Below are 14,624 nucleotides of genomic sequence, written 5' to 3'. Positions count from 1 at the left end.
CAATGGTATCCAACGATGAGGGTACAGACGGTAACTGAATAGCGTCACAAGAAGTCTCAAGGTCAGCACACAGAGGTCTGGGAACAGTGGAGTTGTCAGTAGAAGCAGCGGAGAGGGAGTCAACCATCTTCTGTCGCCTTCCCGCCAAGTCTCCCCCGTTCCCGCACTCAGGTCTCCTTTTGTACCCCGCGCCTCCTGCTGTCTGACAGAAAGGTCTCTCCCTTTCAGAGGAAAACTCCCCCGCCAACAGTGGTGACAGCCCCGATAGTTTCGGCCTTAAAGGGAACCGCACATCGCTGATTCCGTCTCGTCTCATCTTCTTACACCTACATACAGTATAACTCAGGGTATTGTCCACATTTTCTGGATGATATTTCCACATTGCAAAGGTCCAGTGAGCTTTTTCTTTAGGGAATGTTTCAGGAAAAAAAATAATTTCTAAGAAAGTGGAAGAACTGCTTCAGGAATACTATAATATTGAACTTCAAGGACAAAGGGTGGTATGCTAAAATTCCTGACTTCCCAGAAGAGACAAATAATAATAGTCTTTATTTATAAACCGTCAACATATTCCTCAGCGCTTTACAAGGCTATAAGTCTCCTTACGCTAACTTGGTACTGTCAACATGGAGTAATTTTACCTCTTAGATCCCCTGTCAGAAGGCTCTCGCCTAGCCAAATCAGTTTTCTTCTTTGCACTGATGAGGGACAAACACCTGGAAACAAGTGTCTGAAAATAGAGTTTCTGGTTTGGCTTCTTTTCATAAGGCATGGCAAGGCTTGTTACAGGGTCGATATTGACTTCTTCTATCATGCACTATAGTTCATCTTTTTGTTGTCTCTGTATAGTCTATTAGTCTTGGTCACTAAAGGCCTCCCATACACATTAGACTAATGTCGCTTGAACCCTCTGATATTGAGGAGCTCGGTCAGTGGCCTAATGAGTTTGGAGGCACCAGGTAATCGGTGATCAGGGGAGATGTTGAGCGCACATGTCCAGTTTTGGAGGGCCAATCACATTGTTCTACAGGAGTGAAGTTGCTGGTCGACCTGTCAGTCTTTAGCTTTATCATAGAGAACACAGGAGTGTTTGGTTGAACAAGCGCTCCTGGGTAAGGGAGAGTTGACTGAGATGGCTGTCAGCCAAACCATTGGCCAAATGGTGGACATCTAATGTGTATGGCTGGCTTAAGAGAGCTTCTCCCACCTCTGTTAGATACCATAACCTCCACCAAAGAAAGGTCGGAGAGAGGGACACTCAGTCCTAGATAACAGACAGAAGCGACTCTAGAATAACAGAGAAAGAACAGTGTAGAGAAGTTACAAGCTCAGGGTGAATGTAATAGTGCAAGTCTAGACGATAACGTATGGTAATAGAAGGAAAGAAGAGAGGGTCTTGTGTAGCACTTGCAGAGCTAGGACCTGTTTGAAGACAGACGGACTAGGTAAAGGTAGCAGTGACCTGGCTGTAGCTCCTACACTCCCACATGCAGCGACATCCTGAATACACAGGTGTGTTTATGCCCCAGGCATACTGGCCACAGTCCATTCCATTTACTAGAGCTGAATTAAACAGCATGTAGTATGTTGAACAGAGAAAGAGAGAGCAAGCACAAGGGGAAAAACAGGAGCATCAAAGGATATGCCTACGAGCTTTGTTAAGGCCAAGAAAACCCCTGTTTCAGTTGTCAGAGCTTGTTGATGTTGTAAAGAATGGTGCATTTTCCCTACCTCGCTCTTCCCTTCTCTCTGCAATATGTGGTTCTGCCTTAGGACAGAAAGTTAAACAGAACGGATGAACAGAGTTCCACTCCATAAATCAGTCGTTCCTCTATCCCAGATCAAAGCACCGACATGCTCCCTTCCAGCCTACTTGTCCACTTCTGCAGCTTGATGGACAGGTAACATCTGGCCCAGAGATCTCTCCCAGAGACCTCGAAAATATCTTCCTCACATTTAATCAGGGTATAAAAAAGGCTGAGGACATGCACACTCACCTTCATCTCTTCAAAGCTTGCACTCTGTAATTGCTCCGTTTCCGTGGGCAGTTTGGTCTTTTTTTTTCCGCTTCGTCCATTAAAAGAAATGCACTTTTAATGGACGAAGTCAGCTTACCCAGATTTCCAGTTTTTGGATGATTTCCGGAATCATGAAGGGGGCTAAAATGTAAACAATAAAATACAAGATAATCATATGGACATGGTACAATAAAGTCTAATGCATGCAAACAATTATATATACAGTACATTCAGTTGGATTTTTAAGGTTTTACCCCACCACTATTTTTATCATTTATCCCCACCTCGTAATAATTTTTGCTGGCAATTCCCCCATAGTATGATTATTCTGCATGACATCCCTTGCTTGGTGACCAAGGCCAATATGTCAATACAGTGACATTGGCTCCAAACTAAATTCCAGCCAGTCATTGTTTCTAGACCCATCCATCAATCAGTGTTGCAGAGGGCCAGTTGTATGCAAATCAGATTGATATGCAAACTATCAGGAATGATGGAGCCAGGACTTGCTATCTTCTTCTCCACGGGTACGTATCTTATGCAAAATCCTCAATAAATGCAACAACAAGAACCATCTGCCTCCCCAGAGCCACCTGGGAAGTGGCACCCAAGAGAAATGATACAAATTGAAATCTAATAATACAGGTGCTTAGATTACTCTTCCACTTGCCCTCAGATAATACTTTATTAACATATGATGACCATTAGGAGAATAGTTAAAATCTAAGACAGAATTTCCCTGTCGACACCACGATATAAAAAGTAGCACATAATCTAAATTGTAGTATCCTGCGTGTACATAGTGTGCCCCAAAAAGACAGCCACTCTTGAGCAGAAAACTGAACATAAAGGGCTCGATTCATCATTTGCGGCTTATGAAAATTACTTTTCTTTTTTTGTCTTGTGGCATTTTACAGCCGTTTTGCTCTAAAATCTTCAAAATGATAAAAGCAGTTCATGAATTTGGCACAGTATCAAATGTGCTTTTTATTTTTGTCTTTAATGGGTTTTTGCATCTTTTTAGCACCAAAAGTCACAAATTCTTTAAAAAGTCACAAAATAATGTGCTACATTGAAAACATTAGGGCCCTTTCACACAATTTTTGCCACTTTCATTGGTCCTATCGGGGCTTAAGTCCCCCCACACACACACAAAACGGGATTCTGACGTTTGCGCCTACTAGAGTAGGACAATCAGACATAGTAGACTCCAGTAGGCAAAGGAAAAAGTTTTTTGTCAGCTCACCAAACCGTAGCAAATGCGAAGTCTGGAGGAATGCAATCAATCCTGGGCGGTGCAGGGAACTTGGATTCCGGAAAATCTTGTAGGCACAATACTTGGGAGATGTTCCAGCAACTTCGACCAAAGGATGGTTAAAATCAAAAGACTTTATTCCAAAAAAATGATTAAAAACAGAATAGAAGCATGAAAAACATATGGTTCACCAATGTGACAGACGCTTACGCGTTTCGGACTAGAGGGTCCTTACTCATAGCTAGTCCGAAACGCGTAAGCGTCTGTCACATTGGTGAACCATATGTTTTTCATGCATCTATTCTGTTTTTAATCATTTTTTTGGAATAAAGTCTTTTGATTTTAACCATCCTTTGGTCGAAGTTGCTGGAACATCTCCCAAGTATTTAGACTCCAGTAGGCGTATACACCAAAAAATTATGCACATCAGAACACACATTGACTCTGTCGTCACCATTATAGCCAATGGCCCCATTGGCGCATACGTCTGAATCCACTTTTGTAGGGAAAGTTTCCAGACGTAAGCCCCAAAGGGACCATCGAATGTGGGCAAAAACGTTGCGTGAAAGCACCCCAACTACAGGAAGGCACTGGAGTGAGATGTGCCAAACAATGTGACATTTGGTAAAAGTTGCATTTCATGAATCTATCTGTCTATAACATCTGGATAATTACAGCTGTCAAAGAAAAAGAAAAAAAAACACAACTTACATATGTGGGGCAAAACATAGAGAATGAAGAAAAAGGCGAAAATACTAAAGCCACTAAAAAGGAGCAAATAACTCTAGAAAACTGGAGCAACAGCAATTATGGATGGAGGATGTGAGTGACGTCATTATCGGCGGGTGAACCAGCTAAATTTTAGAAGAGGAATACACTTGAAGAAACACTGGTATATTTCTTCCCGAATCGTCTTTTTTCTTGATATTTCTTGAGTGCCTTTTCAACATTTTGGACCACCGACATGGGGAGCATTAAGTGTTTTTCCAGTATTTTTGAGGAATCTTTTTTTTTCTCAACATTTTCCGGATGTTTTCTCATTGACTCGTATTGTAAAGTCTGCATGGCGGAAAATCCCTGAAGAGTGATCAGGTCATTTCTTTTACCAGTTCACCATCTTAGAAAACTGTGATGTGGTTAAAAAGAGCTCAAAAGAATGAACATGAATGAAGTTTTTACATTGCTGTATATCATGTTTGTTCTTTTAAGCGTTTATTGTAGCCGTTTTTTAGACTATTTTTGGAGAAGAATCCTCCTTAAAAAGACGTCATATGTACGTTTCTTTACTTGAATCCGTAGCACTTGGTCGTTTTGTGATCTGGTTTACTGGACTAGAGTGAATATAGAGGTCAGTCCATGTGCTTTGCCTTGCTTAGTACCCAGATATTGAGAATGTCTACACGTTGGCCCACCACATTGTCTCTTTTATATTGTACTTTACGTATAGTTTTATGGCAGATTTCTCTAGTAGTAGCAAATTAGTCAGTCAAATTGCCTGATGGTTTTATTTTTTGGACCCCAACTTAAGAACCTTGAGTCTTGATGTTTAGTATCCATTGCAAAACTGTTGTATATTTCTTACCAACTTGACTTCACTATCCCAAACCCCTTAGGTTCTATTTTGTATAGTCAAGCATTAAAGACAAGAAAAAAACCTGACATAATCTATGATGCACACGGGAGATGCTGTAAGAAAAACCAACAAGCATCACATGGACCAAAGTAATCATCCACTGGGGTCTACTAGGTTTACGCTTCCTTGTAAACAAGATCCAGGCAAAGAAGGGAGAGAGCTGGCTCCACTACGGTAACAGGAGATGTGTTCTGTGTTGGCCCCATACTCAGGCACACATGGCGGAGGGCAATCAGTGGAGAGCTCCCAGTTTACTAAACATTTCTGTGTAGTATCCAAAGAAATGACCCTTGTTTGAACCTTCAACCCTCCATTTAATGACTTGTTTGAAGACAGGCTTGAGTGCCGAGCTGGAGGTGTGTTGGGGGTAGGGATCCATAATGGTTTCCAGGCCTCAGAGGGTCTTTGTGGTGGATAAAGGGGCTCTTGCTACATATCTAAATTTTCAGTGGCGCTGATATTAACTTCCTGTGCCCGGTTCATGGCACCTCTATTGGAAATACATATCAATTTAGAAACATGAGGTATAGGCTACATGACCATAAGACTTACAACCTTCGAGTATGGTCTCAGGTCTGGATTACCCACTGCTGTAGATGTGATTCTGTCCCACAGTAATATTACCATTATAGTACTATCATTCACTGGGGTCATGAAGACTCCCGGATACAGTAACAGTATGGAAGAGCGGCCATGTTTGTAATCCATAGGAGGTACGAGTGGAGCGTGGAACTAAGGGAGTCTGCATTATACTAGTAACTTTTATTTGTATAACTGAAAACACAGAGGATTAATGGCAACAATTACCAGTTAAGGTAACATGAAAAATTGCAGGCACTCATTCTGGGATTACCATCTAAATTAAATCCAGCCTTAACAGCCCTGTGACTTATGGCTGTGCATGTCCTTGTCAAATGGGGGACCATTACTACCTACTTTTAGGGAAAGGGCGGAGGGAAAATCCCCCATGTATTTAATACTAAACACATGTCAGAATAAAGGATACACACCCTGCTCCCCTCACACCCGTCTTGGTAAACAGAAATGGTGGATGCCAGCCCCCTGGGTCCAGGTCTATTCTCTGTCGTGGGCGCCTTTAACCCTTCACTGTCTAACAGCTGATAAATCTTCCACACATTCCTTACAGATCTTTTTGTTTAGCAATGGAGCTTCAAACTACTGTTTCAGATTTTAGTCTTCGATTGGACTTTCTTAGTTTCCACGTTAGGTTTCTTCACCTGAGATTATGCTTATGAAGCAGGTCTACCTGAATCGGGTAACCTATAGAATTTTGGAAGCTTCATAGGACAAAACTGTTTGGGTGGAGGTTACCCATGAATTCCTTGTGGATTCCTCAGTATTAGAGTGCTCACCCTATGGGGTTGTGTACAGGACACAACACCTGAATGTACATGGATGGTGTATACCGGTAGCTGCTGTCAGCGTCCCTTTCTTCCATTCATAAATGCTGTACAGGATGTATACATAAAATAGGGATTCTCGTGCCACGCTGCTCCTCAGGTAGGATAGTCTGGAATATATTGATAATACGTGGAAGCTTTTATCGGTAATTGGTCAATGTGTTTCCGGGGTGTACCAACACCTTTGACATTGTCCTGACAAAAGGGTCGGTCCGAGCATGAAACATGCTAACTAATTACAATAAGAAGCTTCTACATATTATCAATATACTCAAGACTATCCTACCCGATGAGCACGAGAATCCCTGTTTTATATATACATCCTGTCCAGCATATCCGAATAGTGTTGCTCTCTTCTGAACAGGGTCGTAACAACTACAAAACGTGCAGGAGTTGCAATCACACCTAGGCCCTGGAGCCTATAAGTCCCTTTTGCCTATATAAAAAGTACTATTAAATACTATTAAAGACTTGCGATAATTGGGGGCCACGTTGGAGCTTTTGCATTGGGGACCATGAGCTTTAAATTATGCCACTGCTTCTGATGTAGACCCTGACCTTTGCCAATCTCGGCCTATTGCTCATGTGTCCGGATCATCTTCCATTCTCGTGGAATCATCTTCCTTCAGTCATATACTGTTACATACAGGAGGATGTCTGATGGTGCTTTAGAATTATTATTATTATTATTATTATTATTATTATTATTAAATGAGGTGGAAAGACCATTGGGAGTTATAATTGTGAGCACGGCTCAGGACCTTGGTGTCACCAGAGAGGTTTCCCCTTGTTCCTTCACTTGCCGTTCTTCACTAGGCAGAAATATAGCCACTAATGAAATATTCTGTGCATACATTTTCATATTTGCACAGAGATACTGCTCTTTGTAGAAATTTCTACCACTTCTGCTCCTCACACTATATCTAAGTGTTATCTGTAACATGAAATTCTAACAAATATAAGTCACACTTTCCTATAAATATAGAATACACAAACAGTCAAAGGGAGGGTTGTACAGACTTTAGCTTTGCCGTAGAGTCAACTCCAACCAGAACACCATATGGAGCTAGCATGTTATGTGTCATACACGTGTGGGCCTCCTCCTGGAGATGAAAACTAGACTCCCTATGTAATGGCCCCTCTTGTGCTTCTTAGGGGGAGGCAATATGGAGTGTGTTGGCACCATGATCTCCATCCAGGAAGAATCAGAAGACTAACACGCTAAACATGAAGAGCTTCTATTCCAGGACATTACTTCATTTAGGTCCAACTGCAATCCTTGAATTTCTCTCGTCTTTGAGCAGTTTGTTAATTTCCAAAACATAAACTGTTAGAAAGTTAAAATTGCTTTGTAAATCACTGCCATGGTCTTTAAAGCACTGGCAGCCTACAGTATGCCACACTATACATGAGCCAGCAATTGCTCAAATAATTTTTACTGGCAATGCTGTCATGGCCATACATCAATATTTTAATATTCATTGCCAGCAAAATGTGCCAAGGTTATAAAACACTGCGTGGCTCAGGGCTACCAATCAACACTAGAAATCAACCCATGTTGGCACTGACCTGTGTATGACCCTAGCTTTAAAAGTTTGGGTCAGCAGGAGGTGGTGGGTATTGGGCAGTAGGGGAGGGGGGGTCTTACTCTTGTAAGGCTGGCAATAAAACATGAGACAGTTTAATGGATGGCTCTGCTGACCCTGCTGAAGCCATGTGAAAACAAAAAGCCTGGACCTCATTTAGGGTGGACTGGGTGGGGAGTGGGCTTCTGCGAGGATCAGAAAGCTTGGGACTGGGGCTGCACATTGGAAAATCAGAAACATCTTTGCTTGGACCCCATATTGTATATTGTTGTAGACGAAACTTAAGGAATGGCAATTTCTTATTGAGTTTTTCGTGATGGAGGACTCACCAGTTTCTAAGAAACATCCACACTAAAAAAAAGCTCAATGTGACTCCTACACTTCAAATGTCAAATCCCAGGTCAACTGGATAAAAAAAAACTGTGGCAACAAACACAACAGGGTCTTATCCGGTAGGCAAGTACAGGTGAAGGAACAGGTAACTGCTCACCTCTTGGGGTTGTGGAACCCACAACTGAGGGATAGAACCAAAAAACAGCTGCTGCAGCACCTTCAGGACAGGAAAACCTCCCGTGCTAGTGTTTGCTTGGCAGATGGGAGAGGTAATCGGTGCTGTCGAGGAGATATTCCCAATAAGGATCCAGAGGACGTGATGTAGGAATAACAAAGCAGTTTATTCTCAACATGTTTTGAAGTTGGACTAACTTCTTCATCAAGAGACCTCAGTAATTCTGATGAAGAATTTAGTCCAACTTCGAAACACGTTGAGAATAAACCGCTTTGTTATTCCTACATCATCTCCTCTGGATCCTTATCTGGAATATCTCCTCGGCAGCACAGATCACCACTATTATCTTTCAAACAAATCCCAGGTCCACATTGATCCACAGGTTTTCCACCACAGAGAACCTCTAAACAGGGGTGATCATTGGTGCAACCACACAGGGGCTCAAGAGGTACAAAGGCCACTTCCACCTCCAAAACTCTGGACTTCTGCATTATGATGAGCTATTGGACTGCAAAGGGCCCATTTATTGTTCTTGCACAGGGACCCTCTTCAGTCTGTGTCCACCGATGGCATTTCTTTGAACATCTTGCGTTTTCCATTGATGAACATTGTGACAATTTGTGCCGATTAACAAGGACATCCTTCTCCTGCCTTACAGGTTCATTAACGCCAGAAGACGAATAGTCCAGCCGATGATTGACCAGTCTAATCGAGCAGGTAAGGTGCCAAGTTCCAATCTCACGGGTGACATTCAATGGGTTAAGCTTCTATCAGAACCTTCCAGCAGTCACAAGGTTTATGAAACAGAGATGGGGTTCAATGGGTAGTAAATAAAATGCCACAGCAAGACATTCTGTGAGACAGTAGGGACAAGAAGAGGGGGCAATCTCACCCGCTTTAAGTCTCAGCATCCCACCATAGGGAGCAGCTAATTGGTGCTAATTGGAGATTTCCAGCATGCTCTCAATTCAATTTCATCCCCTCCTCCTCACAGATCGTTAATTGGCGCAAAGTACTGGGCGACTAAGAAACAGTTTAACCCCAAGAATGCCGGAGCAGGTGCTTTCACCCTGGAAGGGTTAAAGGAGCCCTTGCTTCTTGCCCAGTGCCATCTAACAGCTCTTGGCAGTATAAGGAAGTCGTTCCCATATGCAGCCCATTGTGCACATTCACTGACTGTCTATTCACACACAACTGGCTGGAATTGCATTATACCGCCGGCAGAAAATGTGTGTGGGGCAATTGTGAGAGGTTCTTTTGGAAGCAGTTCCCCCATTATTAATGGCAGCAAACTAACTTAATGACCAGGGGGTGGTACAATGAAGTTTGCCATGATTACACATACGACTCTCGTTTTGGAAGGATTTTTTTCCTTCCCTTCCATTCTATATAAATTTCTATTGTATTTTTGCACTTACCTCATGTCTGTCTTTATAAACCGTTATCATATGCTAGAGGCTTCTGTCACCACTGAATGGCTATGTTATTTTAAAAAGGGCGGGGCAGGTGTGGCCAGACACCACTGGGGCCGCTCATTTTGGTGAGGAATTGTCAAAAAAAATGTAAGACGTCCAATCTTATTCTCTGCTAGGAATGGAGAGGCTGCTGCCCGCAGACATCAGATTGTCGGCAGCTCTGGATGGCAACAATTGGCTCTGCCAATGAAATCCTGCTGTCCTTGGTCAACCCACCTTGGTCACATTCATTTTATGGTGGGTTTTTTGCTGGGAATCCTGAAACTACCTCCAGGATTATTGACCTACTGCCTTTTACAAGCCAAGATGAAAAGGTTATAGTCATTGGCAGAGGACAAACACCAGCACATTGAAGCCAAAAATGTTGCCCTTTTTTTCCCTCAGTTGATGCAAGCTCGTCCTTAAAGGGTTTGTTCTCACATTGCATTTTACAGCATTTTTTTTTTGTACCATTTTGACGCAAAGTGAATGAGATTTCTGAAATCTCACACAATGCTTATTATTTCAGTGAAGATTTCAACCTTCAGTGCAGTTTTTCAAATCTGTAGCTTGTTAATTCTTTCAGTGTTTTTTGCAGCTTTTTTAACCATGGGGGGAAAAAATGCAATGAAAAAAGCACTAAAAATTAGCATACTTTGTGCAGCTTTTTTATTGTCAACACTCTGATTTTTGCTGGAGAAAAATCTGCTGCAAATGCTCAATGTTTGCACATACCCAATAAGATTTTCTGGGCTTCCATTACTGACGACCTATCCTAGGTGTAGGTCATCAATATCAGATCAGTGCGGGTCCGACACCCAGAACCCCCATCAATCAGCTGGGAATAGGCTGGGTGTCAACAGTGAAGAGAGCCGGACTGTACAACACAGTTCATTGTGTAGGGGCAACTGTGGAAAACTGTGATGCAACTCTTATTCACTGCTTACATCCAGCCACCAATGGAGCTGATATCATTGGATCAGTGGGGGTCCCCGGTGTTGGACCCCCTCTGATCTCATATCATTAACATATCCTTACCCCACCCCTCCAAACACATTAGATTAATGGCAGCCGCACCCACCAATATTGATGGGATCGGTTGACAGTCTCATGCGTATGGGAGCCTCTGACAAATGATGGTCGAGAGGGGTAAGAATCCGGCACATCCGATCCTTGTGATCTTTGGGATAAGCTGTCACTGGAGTTGTCTGGCAGAGGCTTTCTCATAGATAACACAGGAGCGGTCCTCAGAGCAAAAACTCCAGTCTATGAGAGAGACTGCAGATATAGCTGTCCGACTGCCATCCAAGGCATATGGGGATATTCCTATCTCCAAGATCCTAACCCAATATGTAGTAAGTGTAATAATAATATTAGCAAATACCTACAATTAGAAAGGTAGTACAGTTCTTCTGATTAGCTGTTGCTTACCCCATGTGCAGGAAATTGCAGTAACTTGGATATCCATGGTTACTACCAGTAATATAGTGACAGTTAGTCGTTACCAGTTGTAACCTTGGATATCTAAGCTATTGCAATGCCCTGCACATTGGGTAAGTAACATAGCTAATCAGAAGAACTATACTACATTTCTAATTGGAGATATTTGCTAATATTATTCTCATTACACCTACTACATATTGGGATAGGAACTTTTAAATGGAAATACCCCTTTTAGAACATGCCATCATGTCATCCAGGAAAGCCCTTTAAATTTAAGACACAAGAAATATGAGATTGACTTGTTGCCAGGGAATATTCTATCTGAGAAAAGTGCACAACACCCTGTGGTCATCAGACAGTATCGCCAGCAACAAGACTGAATCTAATGAGCCACAGTTACATTTTTAAAAGGGTAAAATCAGCCTGACGGCGGTGCAGCCATAATTTCTCACAGCTTAGACTGTCCAATAAATCAGATTTTTTAAAAACAAAAAAAAATGTGGTTTTGTTTTAGTGGGAACAATAACCAGAAAAATGCCGTAGCTTAGGTGAGGGAATATAGGGTGAGCCAGAGGTTGCTGAGTAGAGACGCGAGGTTACATGCATGTGTGTCACATAGCGCTGTCAGGGCATTGTTCACAGCAGGTCGCCGTGTCCTGATTGTCTTGTTTCTGTTGATTTGAAGTTTGTGTTTCAGTCCTAAAACTGGAACCTTTGCTGATATTTTGGTATGTCTTCTCTTCTTTCTCCTTCTCTGTGTCCACGTTTGACCACAATCAGGTTTTCTTCTTGATCCTTCAGTGAGCCAAGGAGCAGCATATAGTCCAGAGGGGCAGCCTATGGGAAGCTTTGTATTGGACGGGCAGCAACACATGGGCATCCGACCTGCAGGTGAGATGTCATCTATTTCTCTCTGTCCCACACTGAGCACTTTGTAGTGATATCCCATTGACTTGAAGGAATTTTCCATTACTGATGATCTTACTCCTTGTAGTAGGACCTGGCAGCGGCCACTACACAGTGAATGTAGCTGTGCTGCTCCACTCCTTACACTGTTTAGATCCAGCTGCTGCCAGAGCCGATTACAGCTGATCAGTGGGGGTCTTCAGTGTCCAACCATCACTGATCTGATATTGATGACCTACCCTAAGGATGGAGGCATCAGTATCATAGTAATGGAAAAGCCCTTTAACTATGTAGTCCACGGGTTCTGAGCCCACAAGGATACTGGTGATGTACATATAAAGTAAGTCAATGCTGCTCATTAATGAAAAAACAGACAATAAATTGTATTAAAGTGCATTGCAATGACTCCGATCACTGGTTCCTTTCTGAAAATGAAACTGATCATGGCTGCAATTACTCAACCTGCTCTGGAAACATGGGCCCCGATTCATCATCTGGGGGGGGGGGGGGGTTAAGTCACTTTCTTTTTTTGCCTTATGGTATTTGTTGTCGTTGGTGTATGCAATCAGTGAATTTGGCATAAAGAAAAAATGAGATTTCTTCCGGTCTAGCAATGTTTTTGCGATCTTTGTTGCTTAAAGTCGCAAAAATCGCATCAAAATTATGGTGCACTCAAATATACACCATGGCGAGGCTGGAGTGGAGTTGCGATAAATTTTGTGACTTTTTAAATATGCAAATTGTCTCTTCAAGAGGAAGAGGACATGAACTCTAGTGCCACCTGCTGGAAGCAGCGATCCTTAAAGTCAGTATCAACCCTACGACAAGCCTTGCAATAGATAAAAGCATAACCAAAATCTCAATTTGGCTTTTATCTTAAGTCATATTGCAAGGCTCGTTAAAGGGTGGATATTGAATTTTAGGATTGCACTAGAGTTCATGTCCTCCTCCTCTTGAAGAGACAATTTCCATATTTAATTTCCCAGAGGCGGATGCAAGGTGTTTAAGTCTCCTCACTCTGACATGCCAAGCTTGGCATCTCACTCTCCACAATGAGAAATGTTACCCCTTAGGCCGGGGTCACACTTGTGTGTGTAATGCAAGAAACTCGCGCGAGTCTCTTGCATCAATACTCGACGCTGCCGCCGGCACTCGGGACCGGAGTGTGCAGCAGCATGTATTTCTATGCAGTCGCAAACTCTGGTCCCGAGTGCCGGCGGCAGCGTCGAGTATTGATGCAAGAGACTCGCGCGAGTTTCTTGCATTACACACACAAGTGTGACCCCGGCCTTAGACTCCAGTCCAGAGACTGTCACCTAGCAACTTTGCAAATAATTACAGTTAATGAATCAGCCAAAAACATCTGAAATTGCTGTACTCCGCCCAAAAAGTAGGGAAAACAGTCAAATAGGCGAGCACATATCAAATAGACTTCAAAAAAGATGCAAATAGAATGATAAAAAAAAGCGGAAAACACAAAAAATAGGTGCAGATTAGTGATGAGCGAACGTGCTGCGATAAGGTGTTAACATGCTTGGGTGCTAACCGAGTGTCTTCGGCGTGCTCAAATATTATGTTTAACAGCGGCGACACATGCAGCTGCGGGACTCGAACATATTATTCGAGAACGCCGAAGACACTCAGTTAGCACACGAGCATGCTCGGATAACACCTTATCTCAGCACGTTCGCTCATCACTAGCGCAGAGCCAATGATGCATTAGGACACATGGACTCATATTGGTTACTATTGGTCCTATCAACTTAATTTTACTAAATAAGGGCTAATGCTACTTTTCAATTACTCTGGTCACCTGACTTTTTTTTTTTTTTTTTTTTACTCCAGGGCGCTACCAAAATGCCAGAATGAAACTGAAATGGGAACAGATCCCATAGTTTTCTATTTCCATTCATAGGGTGCATAAGTTGTTGTCTTGGACGCTTAACAGGGCCAAATGTGAAAATGCTAAATGTCGCATTTTAAAACCCGAAAATCCGGCCCATTAGTTTTTCAGAAGAAATCATATATATATAGAGAGAGAGAGAGAGAGAGAGAGATGTAAAAAATATATATATCTATATATTATATTTTAGATATTATAACATCAGTTGTGTTTGGTTCAGGTGCAAGAAGACTGATCCTAATGCCATGAATGAATAATAACTGAGCCTTGTAATATGCAGGGGTATAAAAAAAGCTATACATAAGGATTATATATTTGTGCAAGATGTGAATCAGAACCTAGCTACTGCTTATTTGTGTCTATACACATTCCGGCATTTTTCTAGACAAAAAACTAGAGAGGAAGAAGGAAGTTTACAAATAAAGTGACAACATAACAGCTACACCAAAAGCAATAAGAACTAAAATAATATTTCAGACTTCATAATCCGAAGTAGA

General features: G+C 42.2%; 1 protein-coding gene across 7 annotated transcripts in view; it reads left to right on the top strand.

Moving 5' to 3' along the window:
• MEIS2 (Meis homeobox 2) overlaps window positions 1–14,624 on the top strand; it is a 203,823-nt gene that overhangs the window by 181,568 nt on the left and 7,631 nt on the right. For 4 of the 7 annotated variants that reach the window (XM_073577884.1, XM_073577885.1, XM_073577881.1 and 1 more), the window contains exons 10-11: window positions 9,080–9,138; window positions 12,099–12,209. In XM_073577884.1, the coding sequence (XP_073433985.1) occupies window positions 9,080–9,138; window positions 12,099–12,209 (170 nt within the window). The remainder of the gene's footprint in view (window positions 1–9,079; window positions 9,139–12,098; window positions 12,210–14,624) is intronic. The other 3 variants (XM_073577887.1, XM_073577888.1, XM_073577883.1) reach the window with 1 other exon arrangement.

This window comes from Dendrobates tinctorius, unplaced genomic scaffold, assembly GCF_039654945.1.
Source record: "Dendrobates tinctorius isolate UK_male_01 unplaced genomic scaffold, ASM3965494v1 ptg000057l, whole genome shotgun sequence".
Lineage (NCBI taxonomy): Eukaryota > Metazoa > Chordata > Amphibia > Anura > Dendrobatidae > Dendrobates > Dendrobates tinctorius.
This window is presented reverse-complemented; position numbering and strand designations above follow the sequence as displayed.